The sequence below is a fragment of the Festucalex cinctus genome, chromosome 5 (assembly GCF_051991245.1).
Source record: "Festucalex cinctus isolate MCC-2025b chromosome 5, RoL_Fcin_1.0, whole genome shotgun sequence".
Taxonomy (NCBI): domain Eukaryota; kingdom Metazoa; phylum Chordata; class Actinopteri; order Syngnathiformes; family Syngnathidae; genus Festucalex; species Festucalex cinctus.
In genome coordinates this window covers 31,161,249-31,188,375 of record NC_135415.1, presented here as the reverse complement: position 1 = coordinate 31,188,375, position 27,127 = coordinate 31,161,249, and the positions used below count along the sequence as shown (strand labels likewise).

General features: G+C 42.7%; 2 protein-coding genes across 4 annotated transcripts in view; both read right to left on the bottom strand.

Annotated features, from left to right (window-relative positions):
• Positions 1 to 793, bottom strand: part of hmcn2 (hemicentin 2) — a 49,329-nt gene extending 48,536 nt beyond the window's left edge. The window contains exon 1 of the mRNA XM_077521432.1: positions 400 to 793. Coding sequence (XP_077377558.1) covers positions 400 to 658 — 259 coding nt within the window. The 5' untranslated portion in view covers positions 659 to 793. The remainder of the gene's footprint in view (positions 1 to 399) is intronic.
• Positions 491 to 27,127, bottom strand: ncs1b (neuronal calcium sensor 1b). 3 transcript variants are annotated; one of them, XM_077521435.1, is made up of 10 exons: positions 26,876 to 27,127; positions 26,164 to 26,273; positions 25,194 to 25,316; positions 21,781 to 21,805; positions 17,118 to 17,256; positions 4,867 to 4,945; positions 4,184 to 4,272; positions 3,264 to 3,341; positions 2,911 to 3,018; positions 491 to 611 (listed from the first exon to the last, which is right to left on the bottom strand). In XM_077521435.1, exons 3-9 carry the CDS (start codon positions 25,255 to 25,257, stop codon positions 2,920 to 2,922), a joined length of 573 nt encoding a protein of 190 aa, XP_077377561.1. In that variant the 5' UTR covers positions 25,258 to 25,316; positions 26,164 to 26,273; positions 26,876 to 27,127; the 3' UTR covers positions 491 to 611; positions 2,911 to 2,919. The 3 variants fall into 3 exon arrangements, with proteins under 3 accessions (XP_077377561.1, XP_077377560.1, XP_077377559.1); XM_077521434.1 differs by lacking the exon at positions 491 to 611 and adding an exon at positions 1,442 to 2,720; XM_077521433.1 differs by lacking the exon at positions 491 to 611 and having other exon boundaries at positions 1,442 to 3,018; positions 26,876 to 27,126.

Sequence of the window (27,127 nt, the reverse complement as noted above, 5' to 3'; positions counted from 1 at the left end):
ATAACATTGAAGTGTTGTGTAACAGTTAGTTTGTCATTTAATGAAGTGCCAAGTGACCATTTTGAGCGAAACCAAATTATTCATTCATTTATCTAATGAGATTTAATACAAGTGGTGGTCATACTAAAAGCTGTTTCAAATATCTGATGACCACACGTACACATAACCTAAAGTGCAAAAACAATATCAGTTATTAAAACCTTTTGGATTAGCTGAAATGGGCCAAATTTGTGCGTTATGGTGTCAGTTGACCTCTCAAGTCATTTAAGACAAACAAATAATATAGCTAAGCTATACATTCGGAGTTCTGATTTATTCACACAAGTCTTAAGAAATCATTCACGAAAAGATGGATTTTACCCACATGACAGTCTGCAGTGGCACAAACAGGAGGCCTACCTGGATCATGGAATGGCACCAGAACAAAGTTTTGGATGGGTCTTGTCCTTCGGCTGAGGGTCTTCTCCAGGATCCGCGAGGCGCCATCGATCACCTGTTTGAGGTCGTCGTACATGGAGCCGGTCACATCGAACACAAAGGCCAGCGTGGAGGCGCTCACATCCGAGCCGTCGACCTCCGCCAACGCAGGCGATGCCCGGAGACTTTGCACGCTGCGAGTGAGCACCAGGATCAGGCACGTTATCCAGACACCCTTCATCTTTGCTGCTTTTTTTTTTTTTTTTTTTTAATTCTACTGCATCCGTCTTCTGGAATAAAACGAATCACCAGTGAAATGTGTTTTAACAGTTTAAAAAGACGTAAAAAGGAGTATAGGAGTGTAGCCCTCTTTTGAATCGGCAATAAACAGAGAGAAAATGTATCCAAATGCGGTCTAAAACAGGTGCAGAGGAGCACATCCGTGCGTAAAGTTTGCAGCAAAGTGTGGAGAAGGCTGACTTTTGGTTTTGGAGCACCACTGGATCGAGAAGCTGGTGCGCTGACGCTCCAACGGGGGCGGGGAAAGTTATTCAAATGTTCCTGCCGAGAGGCCCAACCTGCGTGATGCCTGAGTGCGTGTAACTTGACCCCGCTGGGACTTGCAGCCGGTTTACTTCGATCCAATTTACGGTCAGAGATGACACTTTAGGCTCGATTGTACATCAGCACCACAAGGCAGGGCTGGAAACATTGTGTAGTCATATCTAGTTCAGGGGGTCTTTAAAATAAATAAATATTAAAAAAAAAAAAAAATGAAAAAGTCAAAATTAAAATGCATATTTATTCATTTGAATTAAAATATTTAAATAAGATTTTAAAAATCAATAATTAAAAATGAAAAATGCCAGTCCACATTTTGAAGTTGTCAGAAAGAGAGTTGAAAGTCGTTTTAATAAGTATCTAAAAATGTCCCAAACATGATCTCTGTTACTACAACAATCACATCCGAAACACAATGTAAGAATGTTCTAAAATATCATACTTAATAATACCAGGACACACAGCCATTTAAATGCATTTTATTATGTGCTCTCATACTGATCAATGACAGGTAAATGGCATTTGTCATTCAGTAAATGATTATTTGCATAAGGCATACCATCAGTGACAGTGCTAAAAACATGACCGCTTCAAAAAAATAAAATGAAAATAAAATAAAATATGAAGAATTGGTAGAAGGCATGATCGCATGCTCTGGCTTCACACGTCAGGACAAATATAAAGTGGACAATAGTCGCCACAGAGCTCGCAAAAGCTTTACAATGAGAATTGGTGTTTGTGCAGCAGCGTAATGAGCCTCAATTTCAATTGAAGCCGTGAGCTGCTCAGCTATTGCGCTGCTGACTGACACGAGACACTCATGCTCAGTGGGAAGTGAAAACACAACAGGATTCACAGGCTGCAAACAGTAAAATAATCCTAGGAAAACTCACAGCTCCTTCAACAATGTTCCACACACAAATAAAATTTCGATTCTCTCGGGAGAGGAAACTCAGCGAGTGAGAACCAAAAAAAATAAATAAAAATCCCACCATAGTAAGTGAAAAACGCAGTGCAAACATTTCAACAACTTTGATAAAAATAAAACTTCATTCCATTTTAAAAGAGGTGAAAACTCCTGAATACAGCAAAGCAGGAACTAAATTACGATAATACCATATTTACATATTACAATACACTGCTTTGTAACGTTAAATTAGTGCCTCACTTTCCCCACGTTCAACTTTAGAGTCGACGATGACGACAGCAGAGCTCGCCGTCTCTTCTTGCGAAAAGTCTGGAAAAGCCTCCAAAGTAATTCATCTCCTGGGATTTTTGGCAGGGAAAGATTAAGGCTGCGACATTTGCACAGAAGCAACACAGTAGCAGCAGAAGTGTGTTGAAATGGGCTCGGAAAATGTGTCCGCAATCCTCGTTGGAAACACAAACGAGTGTCTGCTGATTGTCAGTCCTCCTCTGGACGAGCATGACTGATTGCTTGATGCTGCGGGATTTTTCTGATTCCAATGCTAAATTGGATACGCCTAGCGAGGTTAGGAGTGTGATCTCCACTTAAAAAAAAGAAAAGAAAAAAAAAACACGTCTTTGCTCAGATCATGCAGGATAATCACTTGAATGGCGTGTTGAAAATATGCATTCACAAGCTCACTTCACAGCTGACAAAACGCTGAGCACGATGTCAGCGACAATTGGCGGAGGCTGGCGGATTACGCGAGGCGGCGGAAGGGACTCTTCGCTCGGCACCAAAACACCATTTGATTGCCAGCAAACAAGTGGGTCGCCTGAATAATTCATAAGAACAAACTGAGAGCAAAAAGCAGCTGCTTTGCTTTGGATTTAGGCCATTCGCTGATTGTTTTTGTTTTGTTTTATTGGCTCAGATGACACAAGCATGGCATAATATTTATCGGATGGTCGGAACTCGCCCTTGGCTAAATGTGCATGTGGCTTGCACATGAATACTGCACTCACCTTACATTCTTAGACTAGACCATCATAAAGAGACAGTGCCTGCACAATAGACGGGTCGGCCTTGGAGCCCTCCTGAAACTCCTGCAAAGTCAGTTTCCCGTCTGCATTCTGGAAGAGCAACATGGGACCATAGCACAGCGATTAGCAGAGTATCACCAGCAGGTGGCAGTGTGGGCGGAGACTACCATACAATGTAGACAGTATGAATGACACAGCGTGCAGTTCTAAATTTAAGTATCCATCTCAATTACCGGGAGGGAGCCGCTATATTTTTTTTTTAATGCTAATCAATATGCTAACACTTATTCACAACGTACATCAAAAGTCTGTTGCGCGATAGAAACTGCACTAACCTTGTCCATCATTGCAAAAATGCGATCCACTCGCTTTTCTGGCGTGTTTTCTTCTTCTGGCAGCTCCACGGTGTTTCCCTGAAATACCAGCTTATTACATTTAGCAGTTCAAAAACAATCAGGCATAATAAGTACAGTGGGAACGGCTCAAACAACCAGAAATATGGTCAAATAAAAAAATATATAACAAATAATAATAATAATAATGATAATAATAGAAGGGACCTGAAATATTAACTGATAATTATTTTCACATTTTCTGTGGCTTCTTGCACTTCTTTTCCAAAACGTAACATTTCCAAGAATAGGAATATTCTTGGCAGCATTATGATCACACTTCTTAGGTTTACGATTCAAATCTCAGCTCTGGGTTTCCTGTGTGGCGCTCGCATGCTTCTGTGGATTTTCTCCAAGTAAAGTACTTCAACTTACTCCCAGATTTCAAAAAGCACTGCATGTAACCTAATTGAATATTGAACTAGAAACTGTCCCTAGATGTGAATGTTGGAAGTGTAAATTGTGTCAAAATGTTCCCTGCAATTGGCTGCTGACCAGTTCAGGATGTACTGTGCCTCTCTCTGAAAGTCAGCTGGGACAGGCTCCAGTTCAACCATGACATTAATGAGGACAAGCTGCATAAAAAAAAACGGATGGATGGAAGTATTAGCCAAAACGTCAAGGCCTTCTCGAAATGCACTTAGAATCGAGCAGCGAATCGTCCGTCAAGTTAGGACTTAATTTCCTGTTACACTTACTGTATATGCTAAAATAATTATTAAAAAAAATCGTAAAAATGAAATTGCAACATGCATTGTGTCATACCCTTGCCATTTCCTAGATTTTATTCTTTAAAACCTTGCAGAAAACCATGCAGATTCAAAATGTTTGGTTGCACTCTTTGTAATGTTCAGTCAACTTACCACCATCTGATAAATGGCGTCGACTATGTTCAGCATCTCGTCACGGGTTATGTAGCCATCATTATCCAAGTCATATAGCTTGAAAGCCCCTGAAAAAAAAAAAAAAAAAAAAGAGAATTCAAATATTCAAGTAGGTGGTTTACTACGGCTCATCAATATGGCCATCGTTCCTGAGGTTCTATTACATCACTAAACATTTAAAATAATTTTAACACTGCCAGGTTGAAATCCCTAGTTTTGAAAAAAAAAAAATGGGTTAAAAGTTTTCATCCTTACATCTTTAAAATGTCCATAATAACCATTAGCTTAGGAAGAAGATATTGAGGGATTTCCTAGATTTCAACTCGTTAAACATTTTGGAAGTTTGACCTCTCAGAAGATGAAATCAGCCTAAACAGTGAAGCTTACAATTCATTTTGTGAGTCATAATCAGCCAAAGCTTGTTTAATTTATTGTTGCCTGTATTTTCTTTTTTAAAATGAGGTCATATTGATGTATCGGGAACATTTATTTCATCATTTTGAGTCAATTGAAAGGCACTTTTTGCATGTTTTGCTCAGTCAAAAAAAAATGTAGTAATCACATCAAGTCATATGCCTTGTAAATCAAGCAGTGTGAAAAAAAACTAACACACAATTCAAAATCATGCTATTTAAATGTCAACAACAGAGAGCACATCTTACATCTAAGTTTCTCATCCAGAGTCCCTCGAGAAGTGACCGACAACGCCTGGATGAACTCTGAGAACTCAATGCGTCCATCCTAGAAAACGGCACAAAAGATGAAGGACTGATGATGAGATGTCCTTGCCGTATGCCGCACAAAACAGGGCCAGACGTTTACTTGAAGTTTGCGGCTATTTTTGCCCCGCACCGAGCTCTCTCCACAGGCAGAAATATGTCACCTCTGGTCATTAGTTAGATGGATGCCAAAGGCTCACAAGTCGAAAAAGTTACACTCCACACACACACACACACACACACACACAATGACTGGGTACTTAAAAAAAAATGCTTTAAGGTTTTCTAAGAATCATAGCTAAAATAGTGTAAATGTTAGCTGAATTACTACAGATCATAATGTATGTGAATATTGTGCATCATTATGATGTGTTGAACGGGAAGGTCATGTTCTGTGGATTCAGACCGACTCATCACTCAAGTTTTGCACTCAGTCGCAACCGTGACGCATGCAACAGCCACCAGCCAATATAAAATGGCTTCCTGTTGGTCCGGCAGTCAGCCTCACTTTTCCTGGCTGCATTCATCTTCGCGTTAAGCTGTGTGCTCTAGAACACTGATTCTCAACTGTTGTCTGCTCGGACCTGCATTTTCCTATTGTCGCAATCTACTTGGTACAAGTTAAGAGCAATACTTTTTTTTTTTTTAAATAGACTCAGAATCCACACATTTATATTTTCAAATGCTGTTTGATGAGTCTGATGCACTGCCAAATGCCAAATATTGCTCGTCGTGATCTCCTCGTGCGATGCAGCTACACTTCCTGTCACTTAGTATGTTCCACATGGAAGCTTGGGACACTTCTGCACTGTTGCGGAATCATTCAAATAAGAATGCAAGGCATATTTTAACTAGCTGTCCGCAACCCTTCCAAAACTGGTCTGTGGCCCACTTTTGGGTGGCGACTCAACAGTCGAGAATCAATTCTCTAGATGACCAATGAAGCCCTCTCCATCGCTTTAGACTTGAGAAAAAAAGAAGACATGCTCGTTGCATAAGTCATACAAACTGTTAAGATTAGTGCATTCTTCAACAATGGGGCCCCTGAAGCAAGTGAAGGTCAGACTGTAGATAAACATCCATCAGCCAAAGGGGAACTGTCTCATCTTAAAGACACACAAAAGCCAATAACCCCGCAGGGCTTACCTACCTATGGACAGTTTGTCTTCCAAATGACCTTGTAAAGGACTCCATTGATTGTAATGAAACGAGTACTTCACAGTACAGCATGTACATACTTTGTCCCGATGTACAGTGCTTCAGAAAGTAGATACTGTCATTGCCGGACTATAAGCCACGACTTTTTTCACACGCTTTCAATCCTGCGGCTTATACAACGATGCGGGTAATATATGGATTTTTTTTCTGACGGCCGCCAGAGGCGCTCGAGCAGAAAAGGTAAGAGTGAGACAGGTGGAATATATGTGTGGAGGAAGACGCAAGTTGAATGTAATTTTTTGCTTTGTGCATGAATAAAATGAGCATGAACAGACCCTCATCATGGAAAATACAACAAGTAGTCTCAGCGACTTTTACCAGTATGTTATTTTTAACCAGCCCTGTTAGTTACTATTATACGTATTACCGCACCGTACTACCGTATTGCTGCTGTGTTACTGCCGCGTCACAGGCACTGTTTGGAAAGAAAAGCTCATGTATATTATGAAACCTTTGAAAACTCTTTCTGTGTACCGTCTTTCTTTGTAAATATCTCATGTTGCAATATGGGCACATGCAGTTTATAGTCCAGAAATGACGGTAGATACTTAACTACAGTAAAAAAGATCTCCAAAAATTAAATCTTCTGAAAGATATGAAACAAAGAATGGAGTGAAAAATGAATCAGAAAAAAATGCATTTAAATTATTATTATGTAGCTAATATGTATCTGTTACAAGCAAATGTCCTCCAAGATAAAAACCTTTTAGATATCGTATATTACTGAAAAAATACATAATAGACTGGTGTAAGGGAAATCGGTCCAATTAATTATTAAATCAATAATTGTTAATTATTAAATTAATAATCAATTGGCTCATTAATTGAAGGAGACTCAAACTTAATATTTAAATTAAGTTGAGCTTGCCTGCGGAGCACCACATCTCTTTTTGATAATTTTATCAGGATAACAGATGAGAACCTCGTTGAATCAGTCATTAAAATGAAGGTTGTGCCCTTACTACAATTTTGTGAGTTCTTTGTTCAGCTTAGAGGTCACTATAAATTGATGAAACACACACACAGTAAACCAGGGGTTGAGTTTTGTGCACGTTTATTCTCTAACCTAGGTGGGATAATCTACTTAGAATTTCAAGAAGCAAAACTAACTACTATGATAGGAAATGAAACGAGAACTAAAATAATAAAAAAAATAATCAAAGGAGAAGAAAAGAAGAAAAGAGAAACGGTCTTAACCAAGGTGATAGACTTCTTAAATCAAACCAACATGGGACCCACAATCAACCTAGTTTGCACCAATTTGTACTAGGGCAAAGGCCTGCAAAGTTGCACTTACAGATGGGGTTGGTCTGAGAAGCAGGACCCTGGATGGAGACTCGCCAAGCTCGTTTGAAGAAGGGATGAAGAAGGTTCAGTTCAGGAGAGGGAGAGACAGGTCGTCCGGCTGGCCAACTGAGCGTCACGGGGTCAACCTGCTGGCTGGGACGGGCCCTTTTTGGTTTGAGGCCTAGTGTGCCTGGAAAGGCACCATCCGTTTGAGCCTTGTGCAGGGACCAAAAGCAGCGTGTTTCGCTGCGCCTGTCGCTACACGCGATGGCTTCTGTGCGTTGCCGTGTGCTGGAGGTTAAGCTAGCTGGGCTAGCCCTTTGTCTGGCAGCCGCGCCGATGGAGACCAGGAAGGAGCCAAGGAGCAGCGAAGAAGCGGGAGCCAAAGAGCAGCGGAGAAGAGGCGGAAGAGAGAGAGCAGCACGCAGGGAGTGTGCTTTTAAATTGGGAAGGCGGCGGCCTCCACACCAGGGGGGCCGGTGAGACCACAGTGGAAAGTTACCAGCTTAGAGAAGGTTTTGGTAGAGACTAATCAGATTGAATCTGGATCCCATGTTTGTTGAAATTCTAAGGTCAGAATTCAATCAATGCAACACGTACAATTGAATACCTCAAATGAAATGTTACCTAGCTTACACTGTTAAAACGTGCATACACATGAAAGTTTAGTGGAGAATCTGCCACTGCAATGGAACATTTTCATGACATTTCATGGAGTCAACATTTCACAAATGGCAAACATAACATTTCATAATTCATTGTTCTGTTGCAAAATAAGAAAGTCAAGTTTCTAAGAAGGCTTTTACAGTCCTGATTTGTGTGTGTGTGCGCGTGCGCGTGTCAATCAGAGCATTTGTCTGTTTGTGGGGGATGTTCTTGTGCTCCCCACCCCCCACAGTGGCATGTTCAGGCCACAGGAGCTCAATTCCTTTGGAACTGAGGTTGCAAAAAGTTACAACCGGCCGATAATCGTTACAGATCCTCCCTTTGGCGATGGAAACGTTCTTCGACAGAACGTTTCGGTCGGCACTTCTAGACGTGGCATCGGCAGGTGGACAGGTGAAGCACAACAATGCAGTTACCAGAGTACAAAGTTGGTGCAAACCCACCCCTCCCCTCCCTTTGCTAAAGCTAGACTCGGCAGTTGGCTATGATGTTATCTTTCCCTCTAGGTCTACACAACGTGTCGTGTATAGAGTGGAAGGGGAAAGTAACAGACGCAACAGGAGAAGAACACGAGAGTGAAAAATAGAAGTCCAATAGTTGTCTAAAGGCCTGTGTAGGAATGTCATGTCAATGTGACTGAAAGGGGGCACTTTCGGTTCTTACTATGACTTTGGATCTTCCTAGGGCAAAAGAAAGCTGTATTAAGGGAGCATGCAGGCCGAGAAGACGTTCTCACAACTGAGCTGTTGATGTATCAAACAGATTAGTGCAGCATGTCAAGTCTCAGCGCGGTCACACCTTGCGTGTGAGCGTGCTCTGGTTGGGACACCGAGAAGAAACAAACTGTCTCGTGGTTAGTTTGGTTCAGCTTAGCGTGATGCTAGGCAGATTGAGGACCAGCGTAGTCCTTTTGGTTGTTTTGTCGGGAGACGGTAGATTGGTAATTTGTTTGCTACGCGTTGTTAGGCAAAAGGAATCTCGGTCGTGACTCGCGTGTTTTGCCATTTTAAAGTTAACGGTGTTTGGACTAACAGCGTTAACAGTTAAGGTTCTTATTTTAAATAAGAAGCTAATAAAAGCAGTAGCTAAAAGCACATTTCTTACCAATCGCTTTAGTCGTTTGGGGAGTCTGCTGAAGATCATTTGAGTCACTGTACACTTTCTAGGAAGTTTGTTTATGCACATGGTGTCATACGTATGAGTGCAGGTGTGCGAATGGGTGAAGCACAAATTTAATTGGCTATTCAATGGCGTTATGGCGGTTAGGTTTGGCCCTAGCCACTTTAAATATGTCGTTAGCGCATTCATACACAACAGCAGCAAAAATGTGTTAGCCATTAGGCGCCAGGGTGTCTGAAACCACTGTTTGGGAAGGGACCGTTTGGGTCCTGCATCAGTTGGAAAGGCAAATGCACCCATAGGTGCCTGATGGGTGGGAGCTAAAAGCTCCAAGTCATCTTGGATGAACCACAGGAAGAATCACAGGTGTATCTTGTACCTGCTGATGGTGGTCAACAAAGGTGGGCGAGGTTCGTCCCTCAATTGTAACCAAGGAAGTGAGGTCATGGAGGTTGGACCTGATTGGCTGGTCCAGTCCTGTTGTGATGACCTCCCTTTGACAGCTATGTGTCATGTCATGGGCGTATGATGTCATGACCCCCCCTTCGGCTATGTGGAGCCACGAACGGCAGAGATGTGCGGTCCGCGGAGGAGCAAGAAGAAAGCCCATGACAGGAAGCAAAAGGTGACCCCCAAAAGCGAATGTCTTGGCATGAACAGGTGAGCCGTCGACAGGCGAACGAGGAAGGCACGCGGCGGCGGTGAGCCACACAATGAGCAAAAGCAAGAGAAGAACAATGGACTGCAAGTTCATTGAAATCAGATAAGTGTTGTTGAGCACAAAGGCTGACAACGTGTGGCCCAAAAGAAGTACTGCAGGCGCGAAAGCGGGGGCAGTAAATGGCAGGGCAGTGGTGCGCACCATCTGCATTGCAAGGGTGGGCAGGGTGGGTAACAAATTGCTCAGAAGCAGATTGCAAAGAACAACCACTGTGTTGTTTGGGTTGTTCGATGACAATTTCAAGTGCGATTTCAAGTTCAAAGTCCGCGGTGAAGCTGAATGGTTTGCTTCAAAAGTGAGGACAACGGCCTCAATTTGTGTCATGCGTAGCTCAGAGGTGCAATCCAAGTCGCGTTCCGTAAGGTGGCAGAGTTGCACACCCTGAGTGGGATGTTCAACTTGGCCGAGGGGAGAGCTGGTGTTGCGAAGGTGACCTCTTGAGGGCATCTCGGGGACAACAGGCATGGTCCCCCCTTGAGTTGGGTGAGAGTCCTGGTGTGAGTTTTGTACACTCAGAACAGGTTCACAAAAAGTCTCTGTTAGGCTTACCGCATAACAATTGGCAGTTTTGGTCAGCGGTGCTGCAGGCAGAGGCTGCCGCACCTGTGACCAGATTTTGCGTCGGTCGTAATCTATCAGGGGCTTGAAGCGGCTCAGCAGATCTTGACCAATGAGGAGCGGGACTGATTCCACAGCAGACACGTACACAGGGTGGACCAATTTGTGTGGTCCAATCGTCCAGTGTAACGTTGCCATGGAGTCCAGATGGGTGTTAGTCAGTGCAAATGCACCGATCTCCAATGAGCAGTGGTTGACGCGGAGCGTCCGGCCACTGTTCTTCAGCATGGCTTGAAGTTGGTTGAAGAGCGTGTTGGACATTACTGTAATGTCAGCGCCAGGATCAACCAAAGCGTCATAGTCTAATGTTTGTTCAAGTGTCGTCCTCAAATAGAACTTACGCGATGCATCTTTAATCTTGAGGTTACCTAAGAGCTGTTTGAATGGTTGATTCGACTCGGTAACAGGTGCACTGGCAGAAGGCAAAGAAGGTGCTGGATCCAGTTGGACTGAAAGAACGGTGTTGTCCGACACCTCTGGCTCATTGATGGCTGTCGGCTGACTGTCGTTGGACAATTTGCGCAGCCCATCAAGAACTTTTGTCCAGATGCTGCTGTCAATTGAGGAGTCACCTGACGTGGATGGGGGCTCCTGAGGACTATTTGTGCGGGGAGGTTTCTTTTTGCGAGGTTTTGTTTTCGCAAAGGGTTTCTCCCGTTCACAACCACGGCTGGAGCTATGACTCAACCGCGCAGGTGCACTGCGGCCGTACTGGTGCTTCTGATGAGAACCATTTTGAGGCCGTTGTGCAGGATTTGATGGGGAAGCGGCGATGTCATCGTCGCTTTGCTGTGATTCGGACTGTCGTTCGACCTCGTCTGAACCACCTGCAACATGGTAAACAGAGGATTCCACTGATTTAGCAGCGTTTTCGCGTAAAAACACAAAGGCCTTGGATGCAAGTTCACGTAGCTCTAGGCTACTTAGCGTGCGAGGACAAGTTGTCACACCCAAGAGGCGGCTTGTGTTTGGGTGGAGGTTGTTCAAAAATAGTGTTTTGAATTCTACCTGTTCTTCCATGTTGGGTTCGTTACGATGCCCAAAGTATGCCTTGCGCAGGCGACTATAATACAGGCTGGGTGATTCCTTTCGGCCTTGTTTTACTGACCAGGCCGCAAGAAAGCTCATTGCTGATACTGGGCCATCAAATTCACGAGACAATGCGTGACATAGTGCTCGATAATCATTCAAGATGTGGATCGGCTGGCGGTCGATCCAATCACTTACTTCTCGAGTGGACGTCAATTTCATGAGGTAAATCTTGTCTTCCGTTGTTGCCTGTGGGAATCTCCTCAAATGAAAATCAAGGTCTTTGAGGTACACAGAAGTGTTATCAGAGCAATCTTGTTTTGGCTGAAATTTCTGAATGTGCTTGGCAATCGTGTCTAACTCTTTTGTAGACATGCCTGGTTGCGCCACATGATGAGGTGAAGAAGCATCTGCTTGTTGAGCAGGAGAAGGAAGGTTGGCAGCAACTGGAGACACACAAGAAGGCGTGGCGCCTAGCGGGGGTGCCGAAACAAGAAGTGTGCTTCTTGGTAGAAGCACAGAGACAGGTGGGCTTGCTCCTCTCAGTGACACTGCAGAGGGAGGGGGCCCCCGTGTGTGTTGAGCGGCAATTGAAGAAGTGCTTGCCATGGAGCGAGTGGGAACCGGAAGTGGCACAGGTGGCTGAGAAGCAGGTCCAAGATTTGCAGAGGAAGTCTGCAGCACATCAGACAACGTGGCAGCGTCTGAAAAAGGAACAGGTGCGTGCACCACAAGTGGATCAAAATGCAAAGGAGAGTTCACCTGAGACAGGTCCTGAACGGGGACCTCCAAAGCAGTGGTTTGGGACGGTGTCAATGGACACCTGGTGTTACCTTGTGGGACTTGCTGCAATTTCGATTCAGCCTGGGATGACTCGTCATCCCGGCCAGTGTTGAAGGATGGATGCTGCAATCGCCGGAGTTTTTCTTCCATTGCCATCAACTGAGATTTCAAGCGAAACGTCTGCCTTTTTCCTTCAGTGCGTTCATTTTTCAAAAGTCTAATCTTTTGAGTTAATTCCGCAATTTCATCATTCGCGAGAGCTAGCAAGTACTTATCAAATTCACGATCAGTTTGGAGATCAATCCAATGGGCTTCAGTGTGCTGATTTGATAGTTCTGCAATGCATTCTTTTAGCTCACGAATTTCAGATGTGGCATTATGCCAATTTTGTTCATGCGTGCGGGCAGTTTGTGTACTCACTTTGAGTTCCTGTGTCAATTTTGTAACTTGGTTTCCCAAGTCCACGCGGTCAGATTCATGCAACCATGCTTCCAACTCGGTTAGCTTGCTGCTAACTTGGGCATGAATTTGCTGTTCTGCTGTCAGAACGCTTTTCACTTGTTCGAGTTCATGGTCACTCAATTTCCACCTAGCCACTAAATTCACCATTAGTCGGCTGAGGATTTGTGCCATATCTTCGTGGGTTAACGACCCTTGTTGAGCGTCGCAAACGAGTTGCGCAATGTTGGTGTCAAGAATCTCTGCGCTAGCGCTGGCTGTCGCGTCGGCATAGCCTGGAATGAGATTGTTAGTCACGGTCGCAAGGGCATTTTCCAAAGCATCCATTGTTAAAAGTAGCGTTATGATATCAAAGGTATGCGTAAGCTCACTTTACTCAATTTGGAAGGACTAATTGTTAGCCAATTAGACAATGCTGAAAATGCTTAAAGATTAGCTTTTTAGGCTCAATTAGTTGATTCAAAATGTTTTACCAAAATTATTAAGGCACAGATTAAAGGATGGTATCCAAATATGTTACCAATTATTTTAAATGGCAATGCATTAAATAATTGAGGACCCTCAACAAAGTATTGTGTTAAGCAATTTAGTCTGCTAAATTACTATTAACCACAGCATACATTTGAGGTTACAGGTTTTAGGAAACAAAAGTCTACTAAGGACAGTCACATTAAATTAAAATTACATTTAATTCAATAGAGGTTTCCAAAAGTGCCTAAAAATTGGGTAAACACTTTTACTACAACGAGAAAAGCTATACACTACTGGTTGAGTGTTGCTTTTAATTAAAACAAAATTAAGTACTTGAAAATGGTGGTTAATTATTTAAGCAAACTCTTTGGTAAGTCAATAATTAAAGTTATCAAGCGTTTTAATTTTGTTAGCAAAAGTTCCTCGACTGCGGTACCGTGAATAGCCACAGGAGGACGCCGTCGGCGTTTAAAACGCAACGAGGCTCCTGTGTGTAGTATAGAGTCGTACTTTTGTTCGATCAATAAAGTTTTATGACTTTACCGCATAGACAAAACAACTCCGTCGCTCGTAAGTGACACAGAATGTGTCTTAAAACGAGTGTTTAAATACCTTGCACAAGTTTTAAAATCGTAGCACTTGGCAAGCAAAGTTGTTAGCAAGACGCAGCTAACGTAAACTTTGTCAATGAATGGCACGTCACCGGAAGTTGCGCGTGCGTATGTCGCCAGCTGTCAATCTGTCAAACACGTTAAATTCACTCCTTACGGATAATCGCGCGTGTTATTATGCGCGGCACTGACGCCGAATTATCAAGAAGACACTAATAATTATAATTTAAATAAATCAAGGAGCGGAAACCACGGAAACGTTTTAATTCCCACGGGTTTATATCGCGATACTAAGGACTCGCGTCGAGGGGAAAGAGAAAACTACTACTTCCTGTAAGACGGTGTTAATTCATTAAACACGACGGAATTAATGAAGATTAAAAAGTGCAAAACGTACAAAAATATTAACCCTAAACTCAATGTTAACACTTGGTGAAACAGGAGTAGGAAAAATATTATAATGTAACGTTTAAGAGTGGTGAAGACACGTGATGTTAAATTGTCTTAAATCCAGTAAGAATCATAGGTTAGGACGGTACAGTAGTAATTTAAATCCCTCGATTAGTTTCAAATCACGGTAACTTGATTATTTAAATTATAAAGTGCTTTGAATGCGATGTTGAAGAAGGCAGACAGTGGGCTCACGGGGGGAGGGGGCTGCGGTGTGTCCCTCTTCACACGTGAGTTGCTAGAAAGCAGGAATCAACTATACTAGCTGTAGTTTGGCAGCTGGCCGTGTAGCAATATGAATATTAAGCAAACAGTAGACTATAAGTGTTAATCAGATGGACATCTAATTCCAACAATTTAAGCGAACTGTATAACTAGTTGTTCAGTGCTACAATTTGGCAGAGACTGGGCTCTCAGTGGGGGGTCACGTGGAGAGACGTGATCCTCTTGGAGCCACAGTCAAATGAGGAGCGACTTGGAAGTCTGGCCGTTGGGCCCGCCCCTCAAATTAGTTTATTGGTCGACTGGTTTCAAGGGGTGGTTACCTGAATCCCAGTTAAGTTAAGGATACGCCTCCAAAGATGGCGGATCTTAACACGTGTGTTTTACACAAAAGGCTAGCAGTTTTAGCACCATGTGCCTTACGCTAAACCCGACAAAAGGGAGTCAACTTAACACCTTGAGAAATGTGCTGTGACTCAAATGGTGGTCTGAATGCAGAATTTCGTGCACTAGACTATTTCCTCAGCCTAAAGGCTTGTAACGTAATCAGGTAGCTAAGCTGATTGCGCCACGTGAGGTTTGGAATATATTTTTAACCCAATCAGAATTCGTGACGAGTTAGAAAAAACATTCCCAGGCCTAAAAAGTTTTGCATGCAATAGAAAAAATGTGATCGTTACTCTTCCACTTTTGTGTGTGTAACATTCACATAGTCGACAAATTCATTCTCTTCTCAATAACTAGTTGTTAGACTGTTATTTAGCGCTTCAAATACACTGCTTTTATACAGCGGATTGGCTCTGGCATAAAGTTGTAGTTAGATTGCTATGGAAACGAGCTGAAATTTTCCCAGAAGAACACGCTGCACTAAGCTGTTTTTGGATTGTTACATGTGTGTGTTTCGCAAAATATGTAACATAAATTGGCCTCACACGGGGCACCATTATGTAAGGGAAATCGGTCCAATTAATTATTAAATCAATAATTGTTAATTATTAAATTAATAATCAATTGGCTCATTAATTGAAGGAGACTCAAACTTAATATTTAAATTAAGTTGAGCTTGCCTGCGGAGCACCACATCTCTTTTTGATAATTTTATCAGGATAACAGATGAGAACCTCGTTGAATCAGTCATTAAAATGAAGGTTGTGCCCTTACTACAATTTTGTGAGTTCTTTGTTCAGCTTAGAGGTCACTATAAATTGATGAAACACACACACAGTAAACCAGGGGTTGAGTTTTGTGCACGTTTATTCTCTAACCTAGGTGGGATAATCTACTTAGAATTTCAAGAAGCAAAACTAACTACTATGATAGGAAATGAAACGAGAACTAAAATAATAAAAAAAATAATCAAAGGAGAAGAAAAGAAGAAAAGAGAAACGGTCTTAACCAAGGTGATAGACTTCTTAAATCAAACCAACATGGGACCCACAATCAACCTAGTTTGCACCAATTTGTACTAGGGCAAAGGCCTGCAAAGTTGCACTTACAGATGGGGTTGGTCTGAGAAGCAGGACCCTGGATGGAGACTCGCCAAGCTCGTTTGAAGAAGGGATGAAGAAGGTTCAGTTCAGGAGAGGGAGAGACAGGTCGTCCGGCTGGCCAACTGAGCGTCACGGGGTCAACCTGCTGGCTGGGACGGGCCCTTTTTGGTTTGAGGCCTAGTGTGCCTGGAAAGGCACCATCCGTTTGAGCCTTGTGCAGGGACCAAAAGCAGCGTGTTTCGCTGCGCCTGTCGCTACACGCGATGGCTTCTGTGCGTTGCCGTGTGCTGGAGGTTAAGCTAGCTGGGCTAGCCCTTTGTCTGGCAGCCGCGCCGATGGAGACCAGGAAGGAGCCAAGGAGCAGCGAAGAAGCGGGAGCCAAAGAGCAGCGGAGAAGAGGCGGAAGAGAGAGAGCAGCACGCAGGGAGTGTGCTTTTAAATTGGGAAGGCGGCGGCCTCCACACCAGGGGGGCCGGTGAGACCACAGTGGAAAGTTACCAGCTTAGAGAAGGTTTTGGTAGAGACTAATCAGATTGAATCTGGATCCCATGTTTGTTGAAATTCTAAGGTCAGAATTCAATCAATGCAACACGTACAATTGAATACCTCAAATGAAATGTTACCTAGCTTACACTGTTAAAACGTGCATACACATGAAAGTTTAGTGGAGAATCTGCCACTGCAATGGAACATTTTCATGACATTTCATGGAGTCAACATTTCACAAATGGCAAACATAACATTTCATAATTCATTGTTCTGTTGCAAAATAAGAAAGTCAAGTTTCTAAGAAGGCTTTTACAGTCCTGATTTGTGTGTGTGTGCGCGTGCGCGTGTCAATCAGAGCATTTGTCTGTTTGTGGGGGATGTTCTTGTGCTCCCCACCCCCCACAGTGGCATGTTCAGGCCACAGGAGCTCAATTCCTTTGGAACTGAGGTTGCAAAAAGTTACAACCGGCCGATAATCGTTACACTGGACAAATCACATGACATATTGTTTTCCTAAAGTTTGGCCCGACATTGCTATGATAGAAAATAGAGATCACAAACCTTATTTTCATCAAACACGTTGAAGACAAAAGAGGCAAACTTTGTGGGATCTCCGAAAGGAAAGAATTGCTTGTATATCTTCTGAAAGCCCACAGAATCAAGTTGTCCACTTGGACAGTCTTTAATGAAGCCTTTGTACCTGTCAGGAAAACAGACAATAATGAACCAATAGACAAACACAAGATAAGAGTCATCATAAACATCTCATGTCTGCAATGGGCATGTAGTTAAGGATACATCTGATGAAAAAGGTGAAATGCAAAGCATTTGTCTCAGTTACAGATAAGACAATTGTCCTAATCCAATAGCAAGCCCAGAGTGGTTTGCTGTAATCAAATTACTCTCTCGTCTTCTTTTAATAATATGCACGGCTGACAGATAAGTCTGAGCACTTCCCCTTACTCTTGGAAATGGCATATGTGACTTCATGTATATTAGGCTAAATATAGAAGCAATTCAAAAGCAATTTCAAGTGTACTCACTCAAAGGTGGCCATTTTCCTTGTACTGCTCAATCAAGAACCAAAGCAGCCAGACTGAACACAAATAACTCGTTACATAATAACCCATTACGGGCAAGCAAACGGCCTGTTGATCAATCAAGTTCAACAACATTTTACTCGTTTCCACCTACAGCACCAGTGACTCCGAAAGGACACACTGGTCACATTTTTTCACAACTTGAAAGAGTGTCTTAACTTTTCTGTCATAATACACAAAGGATTCAAAATTATTCCCATGTAGACGAAATAAGAACTAAATTGCCATTTCATCCAGGAGCACTTGATCACTGCGCCCCTGTATTTTCTTCCATCCATTTTCTTGACCGCTTATTCCTCACAAGAGTCGCGGGGGGTGCTGGAGCCTATCCCAGCTGCCTTTGGGCAGTAGGCGGGGTACATCCTGAACTGGTCGCCAGCCAATCGCAGGGCACACGGAGATGAACAACCATCCACACTCACAAGCACACCTAGGAACAAGAAGGCCGGACTCGAGCCTGGACTCGAACCCGAGTCCTCAGGAATGGGAGGCGGACGTGCTAACCACTCATCACTGTGCAGCCCTGCCCTGCCAATTATGTTGGTCGATTAGTGGGTGGAACATTGCATGTAGAGATGGAGCATGCAGCAAACAATGCCAAACAAATGCCAAACGCAAACGACAATTTTTACACAGTCTGTTTGCCATATGCTTCAACAAGTTTTCTTCATCTTACATTAAAATAGATCTTGGTTTCAAAAACATCACTGCCCTACACAATAAGAAGAAGAAATGCTTTTCAACAAGCTTTCACTTTTGATCAACAGCCAAACCAGCTCATATTCAAGTTCATAAAGGAAGACAAGTGATGAAAAGGACAACCACTGGCTCCACACTTCCATGAAACTACTTTGACTCTACTCTGGAGAGGATGAAGCAAGCTCCTTGTAGTCACGACAAGATAGTAGTGCTTTGATGCGCTGCTGCTACAAGTTCAGAAAAAAAAAGGAGAAACAACCGTCTCGCATTTGAATTATTGGGAGAAAAGTAGGGGGATGAAACCATGGCTCACTCGGACGCAGCATACAAAGTACAACCAAATTGGGACGTATAATCCGAATCATATTTCAAGGCCAAAGCAATTCACCTGAATTCCTCAGGCAGCGTCACCCAGTGATTATTATATTATATTATATTATATTATATTATATCTGGCAGGCAAATAATGCATTCATTGATAGAACACACCAGTGCACATGAGCTATTCTTTGGTGCAATATAATATAAAAAGAAGCTGTTGATAATCCATTTTGTACTTGTGCACTTGTAATCTGGAATATCATCCAAACTATCTTCTACTCCACTATCAGGTATTGATCTTGTTTACCTGCCAGTTGAGTATAAACATGTGGCTAAAGAAAAAAAAAAAAACTGTGGCTGCTACTTTCTGGACCTGGAATCTCCACCTCTAGTCACAGAGCCCCAACTGATATGAAGGACAACTCCCACACTCACTTTGACACCATCACTGAGTGGGAACTGAACCCACACTGCCTGCACACGAGTCAGGCGAGTGCACCACTACACCATCGCATCAGCGACTTTCACCAAGCATGTAATGAGGAATCAGAGGAAACACTTTGTCAGCAGAGTGTCAGCCCGTCTTCACAGCCTTAACCAGAATCACCTTGACTTGTCAAGAACATGAGCACATATGAGACATCTGACTCGATGGCACATGCGCAGCCTATGCTTGGGGTCGTGATGCGCTTACAGGGGCAGAGCAGAAGTAAAACAGGCAACAAGACAACGAATAAGAATTTGCGTGGAGATGAACTATTTATTCCTGGCACTTGCCCTCAGCTCATCAATAAATTCAGCGAACAATGACATATTGGTACTGACTTTAGGTGAGTGTCGGGAATACTAATTCTGTTTCTTTTGTGGATAATTAGAAAGAAAAAGTGATTCTCTGGCGGGCATTTTTCTAACCCTGCAAATTCTTGTGTCTGTGCATGTGCTCTAATTACAAGCCATCTGGCATTTCCCCTGGTGAAATTCTCTCTCATCCCTCACCCTCAGCAGTGTTGATTGCTGCTAAATCTCAAAGTGACGATTCATGCAAACTTTGCCATGAAAAATAACTGAGTGATGGTTGGCTAGCTTGCCAAAAGACAAGCTACCTTCGAGGCGCTGGAGCCTCCGATGCTCCATCCCTGACCAGACTCGTGAAAAGTGGCGAGCTCACAAAAGATGAGCTCTTTTCAAGCATGGTGAATTAGATTGTGAACGTTGGAACTAGAGGTGTGCAAAATTTCCGATTCTTAGATTATTCACGATTCGGCCGTGGAACAATCGAGAACGATTCACAAACGTCCAAATTCCGATTATATAAATATGCCAAGGGAAGCGAAACGAGCGAAAAGTACGCGGAACTGAAACGCAGTAGCGCGCGCGGTCTTCGGGACGCTTTTTGGGACGGACCGAGAGTACACATCCACAACTCACGCCTCGAGATTCAAAACAACAACAAGCATGGCTGAGCTGACCAACCCACCTCTTCGTGACATCAGACCTGCTCCGAAAAGGCAAACAACTTCAGGCGGAAGTATCAGCTAGCTGGCTGCAGTGCGTCGGTTAGCGTTCTACAGGGCGCCGCGCAGTGATACGAACGAACGAACAGAAAAGTAGTGGCTGGCGGTAATGGCGTCTGACTTTATTCAGAAAAGAGTATTGTGGTGGAAATGTATCACGCTTTTGAAAACAAATAGTTTTTAGAAGAAAAACGCTTTATTTCCGAGACCCCAGCCATCTTGCTGGACTATTTTCTTTTTTATTTTCTTCTCGTCCAACGTCGAACCAGAACTGGTGTCACCGAACGCTGTCAGAAAGAAGTCAGTGCTGATCGCACACACGGGAGGTGAGGATCAAATTGAGATTCATGTTAAAAAAGCCGAACGATCCCTTTAATGTTTACACAAGTTAAAAAGCAGAAAAGCACTTGAGGGTTTTTTTTTTTTGTACCTCTGAGAAACTTTAATGTTTACATGTTCATCTTTACACAACTTAAAAAGCAGGAAAGCACTTTTTTTTTTTTTTTTAGGCATTTGTATTGAAGTAGTAGTTCACATTGTCTTTCATTTATACCTCAATGCACTTTTGAGTGGATAAAAATAATATATTTTTGCTCAGTGCTATGTTTTATTCTGTTGAAGACTGAATATACTTAAAAGCTGTTGTTACAGAATGAGGACTTGAGTATTTTATTTACTGTTTTGAACTGTTAACTTGATACTGAAATAGTAGTTTATGTAGGCCTGAGAGGACTTTTGTACTATTTTTGTAACTAATGTACGAAACATTAAAAGCACAAAAATACATTGTTTTTTTTCTGCTGCCTGGGGGGGAAATCAATAATCGTTTTATAATCGAATCGTAGCCTCTGAATCGTAATCGCAATCGAATCGTGAGGTGCCCCAAGATTCCCACCTCTAGTTGGAACATGATTGCTTTATTACAGTGCTCTTTTTTTGTAATCAGATGTGCTAGTCTTTGTTTTGTTTTTGTCCATGCTTCCCAACAATAGCCCAGCAGCAGCATTCAGCAAACACATGAGAGGACTGCACTCATGCTTGAATCATCTTTGTAATGAAGGTGAATTGCTTGCTAACCCCGGCGCCCCCGGCTGTCAGATAGTGCCTTCACAATTACATTCAGAATTTTACACCTACACAGTAATAATCACTCGAGCCACTGTTGTGTGACTTCTTCTGGTCTGGGGTGTCTCTTCCGCATAAAATGTGTCATTTTGATCTATGCGAGTACTGTAAATGTTACATCATCGCGTGGGCTCTGATCTGACAAAAAAAGATGGGGGTACAGATGGGAGGAAGACTTCCCGGAAGCCTTGTGAAGTATCGAGTTTCTCCGTGATTAAATTCTTGAAAGTCAAATTTTCTAGTGCCCACGCCATTCTTCTCTTATCAGAGATTCCTTGTCCAAATGGAGCAAAAAGGTAGTTCACATGTTAGCGTCAGCAAGTTTCAAGAAAGCTTCAAAGTCATTCCATTTTCAGAATAGAACAGTGAGGAACGGGACTTCAAATAAGTCAAGTGTGGGCTCTTGGCAAAAGTATCAACAAGCAGTTTGATTGAATGAAAGAATGAAATCTCATGCACACTTACCACTGTTGCACCTCTTTCTCTGTAACTGCAAGAGAAATAGAGTGGCATTAGCTTTGGGACAAAATTCATTGCAACATCAATGATCATCATTTTGGACACCAGAGCTATGGCATTAAGCACCCAAATGGAAATAACAAGCATCCAGTTTACCTTGATTGGACAGTGATTAGAATATTTTATGGAACACGAATATTTCATGAAAGGATCATTTATTCAGGCCATTTAGGAGGGAACTAGTGCATGTGTACCCCCAGGACATGAGGACAATTAAGACTGAGCAAAGGCAGGTCAGGACCAGCATTAACAAAGAGGACAGTATAAAAGGCTTGATATGTTATCAAGCCTGCACAGGCACTAGTTTGTTTTTTTTTTATCTGACAAACAAAAACCCTTGCAGCTTTACATTGTCTTCAAATGCGTCCAGTTTATTGCAAATGTTTCAGAAACCAGAAATGACCATAACCCAATAATGATACATTTAAACAAAGTCACAGGTTTAATTTGAATATATTTGATTACATGCCCTGCAATATAGGGTATTGGAAAGAAATGCTGAAATTATACCTGCATTTTTTTTTATGGACTAATTGTTCGCACCTTGCACTCACCACAACCATGAGCCTGTGTAAATACATGAGCGGACAACAGGAAAATAGACATCATTTCTGCTTTTAAAGTTCTATGATTTTAAGAAAAAAAAAGAAAAAAAAAGACATTCATATTACCACACTAATATCTTATCTTATTTGGGTTTTTGCACCTGTTTACATGGCCTTTAAAAAAATATATATATTGCCAGTAATCAAATTTTGAAAGGGTTATTGACTGCATGTAAATGCAGGCTGTGATTGCTGCTCATATAAATTATGCTTTTCATTTGTACAACTCACCTAGAAAGGCACTGAATGTCACAGTCAGTCTCACTACTGTCAACCAGGACAAACTGCCATTAAATTGCCAATGTAGTCAGAAATGGAAGTAGTTCAGCATGGCTATGATTTACTTTTGAAACATTACATAACACAAGTCAGAGCCAATGTGCAATAATGCAACCCGCCCATGCAAAGAAAGTAAGTGCGGGGCCTACTCGGCCGGTTGGCCCTGGAGGGTCTGCTAAAACCCTTCCCGCTTGCACTCTGTCACTGTGAGCCTCTTCATGGCTCTGACAACACAGAAGAATCATCACGCTATTAGATAGGCCAAGCCTTCACCCTGGAGACATTTTAATATGACCGCTGGTGTTGCCATGTGATGCGAGACTGAACAGTAATTCTGGCCTAATCTGAAATCTCTTCAAGCGCTCTTGTACTCTTGTAGGCTATTAAATGACTGTACAATGTCTTCATGTTTCGTTTGTAAAAACGTCTCTGCATCTAAATCACACACTTGACAGCTTCTCACTGCTGGCCAAGCCTTTGGTTGGTTTTCTGTCAACACAAGCTATTATTTTCCAGAAAAAAACACCCTCCTTTTTTTTTTTCTACCAACGGAAACAAAAAGGCATTTAGAAAGAGAAATTTCCTCAGTCCCCAATCTGTCAAGAACCAAAGGAAAGTGGTGACGAAAATGGACACAGAGCTTCTCATGGGAGACCAAGAAATAGGTAGCATAACATAACGTATGATTGATGACCGTCTCAAGTCAAGAGAAGATGGGAGAACGATGCGCAGAGCAGCCTCTCGGAGATGCTAACCAGATAAGATCCTAATTACACTATTCCCTTCCCTGCTCAAAGGGAGCAATTAGTGGATGGACAGCAGCGAGCAGGCCAGCCCAGCAAGAAGCCGCGTCTTCCTCCGCAGCAATTTCCTGCCGCAGCAGCCCGCCTTGCCTCTGCTGTGGCGAGTGCCACCATGCAAATAACACTGCCATTAAGCAGCCAATGGATGTCGGCTCCCACTCACACCTGCACAAATGCACTGCTCAAATGACAACAATGACAATCATAATAATAAGAAGAAGAAGAATGACGATGCTGTGCCCCAAGAATAACACACACATGAATGGTGTCTTTCAGTGTAGACATCATTTTGCTAATTATCAAACTGAGCCCAAATCTAATTGAAAACCAACGGGGACAATGGTAACGTTCCGTTTATGTTGCGAAAGGAGGAAATACAAGACTGTGTCTATACTGTGAATGAGTGTTTCTGTTCCAATTGAATCCTTTCGCTTTGCAGAGTAACTGTAAAGCAGTCTTAGTTACAGCATTTCTTCTGTGCAAATCCATTTATTCACATGGGCCATTGCTTTCATGTAAACATTGTTTGTCATTAAAAAAAGAAATAAATACAGCTCAATGAACGCATACAGCAGAGGTCACCAACCAGGTAGTCCCCAAGGGTCCACATGAGTAGTCCGCCAGCCTGTTCTAAAAATAGCTCAGCAGTCATGGGACAATTGTGATTTCCCAGGTTTGTTGTTGTAATGATCATTTGAAAAGATGAACATTGGCAGGTATTTATAGAAATAAAATGTTGCATATTGATACTAATCTGCTCCCTAAATATTATGAGAAACCATTCACATAATCAAACAACATTAAATTAAGCCCGGCCGATATGGATTTTTTTTTTTTTTTGTTTCAGCCCTATGCTGGAAGAATAACATTCTGATTAACCAATTAATTGTCCAATTAATTAAAAAAAATAAAAAAGCTAAAAATCAAGGTAATAAAATAACTAATTTTTGGATGCCTTAAGGCTTGCTGACAACCATAAAACTATGAAACACAGCCACAACTATTGACAGGTTTACAATATTTTGTTCTTTAGTATGAAGGTTAACGTCACAAAAGAGAGCAAACTTGAACAATTTTCCACTTATTTTGGCGGTTAAATTTGAACATCATTATCTTAGTCCTATGTTGTAGTGTGATAATGTGTACAAAAATAGATAAATACAAATATCAGCCTTTTTTTTTGTTGTTGCTGATTTTTTACTATTTTAAAAGGGCTAATCTCGTCCGATTAAATCCAGTAGGTCAGGCCCTAATAATGCTATTTTTATTGGAGCAAATTTGTTATTTCAGAAGTGCATATCAAACCCTTCTCATTAATCAGTTCCCAAGAAGTAGCTCTCGGCTTCAAAATGGTTGGTGACCCCTGGCATACAGCATGATTAAAAGATGTCCGTAACTTCAGGTAGAGCCTGACCTTTTCCGATGACAATTTGTGGAAGACAAATTTGCTATTTTTCTGCAGCTTGAATCCAGCTAGTGCCATTTTGTTGTATTCGATTCAAATAGAAGCAGTGGACACGGGCTATTTGCTTTAAAAGTATGCTATGAGGAGAAGCGGTAACAATGCAAATTCTGCTCTTTTACTTTTTTGTTGCCAACTGTTATTTCAGTTGAAGGTTTCTGCAGGATTTGATCATTAGAGATGCGCAAAAAGAGAGAAGAGGATACTCACAGTAGGTTTTCCTCGTCAGTTCCTCAACCACCTCTGGCTTGAGCTTGCTGTTGGATTTACCCATGATTTTTCAGCTCTCCTCCACACCTTCAAATCCACCTGGTATGACCTCAGTCTGCTCCTCTGCCAGAAACATAAACAAAGGCAGGCCAGTTAAGGCCAACGCGACGACACCGGTGAAAGCGAGGAAACACACATCACTGAAGTGTGGCGCAAAAAGGAATGAATGCAGTTTCCTGCCAAAGCGATAGCTCAAATCTGACTGAACACGCTCTCCGTAGAGCCTTAAGGTCGCCGTGATGAAGAGCCGTCAGGCTGTTGCGATATTTCACAACACGGTGCGTCCGCTCAATTCTTCACAGCGGTCCGTGGGAGAAGAGTGGCGCTTGGATGCCTTGCTACCATCATCCTTGGAAGCAAGTCACCACTCGGCGGGTGAGTGAAGCACCCTCCCACGTCCAACCTTCACATTATGTCTAGTACCCCCGCGCCCCCTCCCTACACACACACACACATACGCAGTCTTGATAGATGAGATAAGGAGGTGTCCATGAAAAAAATAAAATCAATGAACACAGAGAGCTTGTTTCATGTACTTTGTACTACAGAAAAAAAAAATATATATATATAAGCAAAAACGTAGTGATCATTTCTGGAAAAGAAGAAGGCACGCTGGTGCATCATTGTACAATATGAGGAGCGCTCCCTGCTCTCCAAATAAGCATGCCAGTTGTCTATCAAGCTTAAAGGCAGATTTGAAGAGTGAAGGATCTCTCCTCCTCCATTCTGACTCATAATTCTTCCTCGTTGCTGGCTTTAAGACAACATGGTACGGTGATTTCCTCCTCTCCTACCAGCGCGGCAGACAGAAGGTGAGGGATAATAGAATTTCTCTGTCGCAGTCTTTTAAGAAGCACCGATGCCTGACTGCGGCCACATATGAGCTGAGTGCTGTTTTGTGCAAGCGCACCTTCACTGCAAACATCTGCATGCGTCCACGGCCAGTGACGTCCCGCTGAGCCAAGTCACGCTGGGAATGACCATCTTGTGTCCTGACGTGTCCTGGGCTGCAGGGTGGTGCTATGGACGTGAACACACAAGACAGCAAGTGATGACAGAGCAGGAAAATGGTGATGATGCAGTGGAAATGAGTTGTACGGTCGCCGGCTCAAACCACAGACTTCTGACTGGAAAGAAGCTTAGAAAAGCTCTAAAGTCAACAGTCAAAGCAGAACGAAATAAAAAAAATAATAATAAATTTAAACCAAAAAATTGTGTGAATTAAATCAGTACCAAAGAGAAACAGGTGGCACAAAAAAAAAAAAAAAGGCTTAAATTCATTCATACGAGCGCGTGTACATAAATAAAACGAATGGAGACGACGTATCAGCAAAGATAGTGTTGGTATACCTACATTTGAGTTTTTTTAACGCATGACGTGGCAAAAAAAATAAATAAATTGTATCGTAAACGGCTGAGGCGACGGTGGCGGTGGCCGGTAGGACGTTGCATAGCAACACTCAGTTTATGGCTACAGTCACTCCATGTTTTGCTAGTCATTGAGCTCGCGACGTTTAGCACTGAAACGCAGTCTCGCGAAGCTACTATAACCTGCCAAAACAAGTCATAAAACACCAAGGATGAGGTGAAAAGCCAGATTTAGTGGCCATTCGACATTTTACCTGAGGTACAGAAGAGGAGAGGCGCCTTTGCGTCAGCGCCGAAGCGAGCAGAGATGAAGAAGAAGAAGAAGAAGAAGAAGAAGAAGAAGTGCTGGCGCTGCTGCCTCGCGCATGGCCGCGTGTTCGTGTTGTGCTGCTCCAGCCAGCCGCCGCCGCCGCCGCCGTCGCCGACAGGGAGTGACGTTCAGTCGAGCTGCTGGCCTCAGTGCGCACACATTCGTGACTCAACACTCCGAGCCTTTGCGTGTGCGT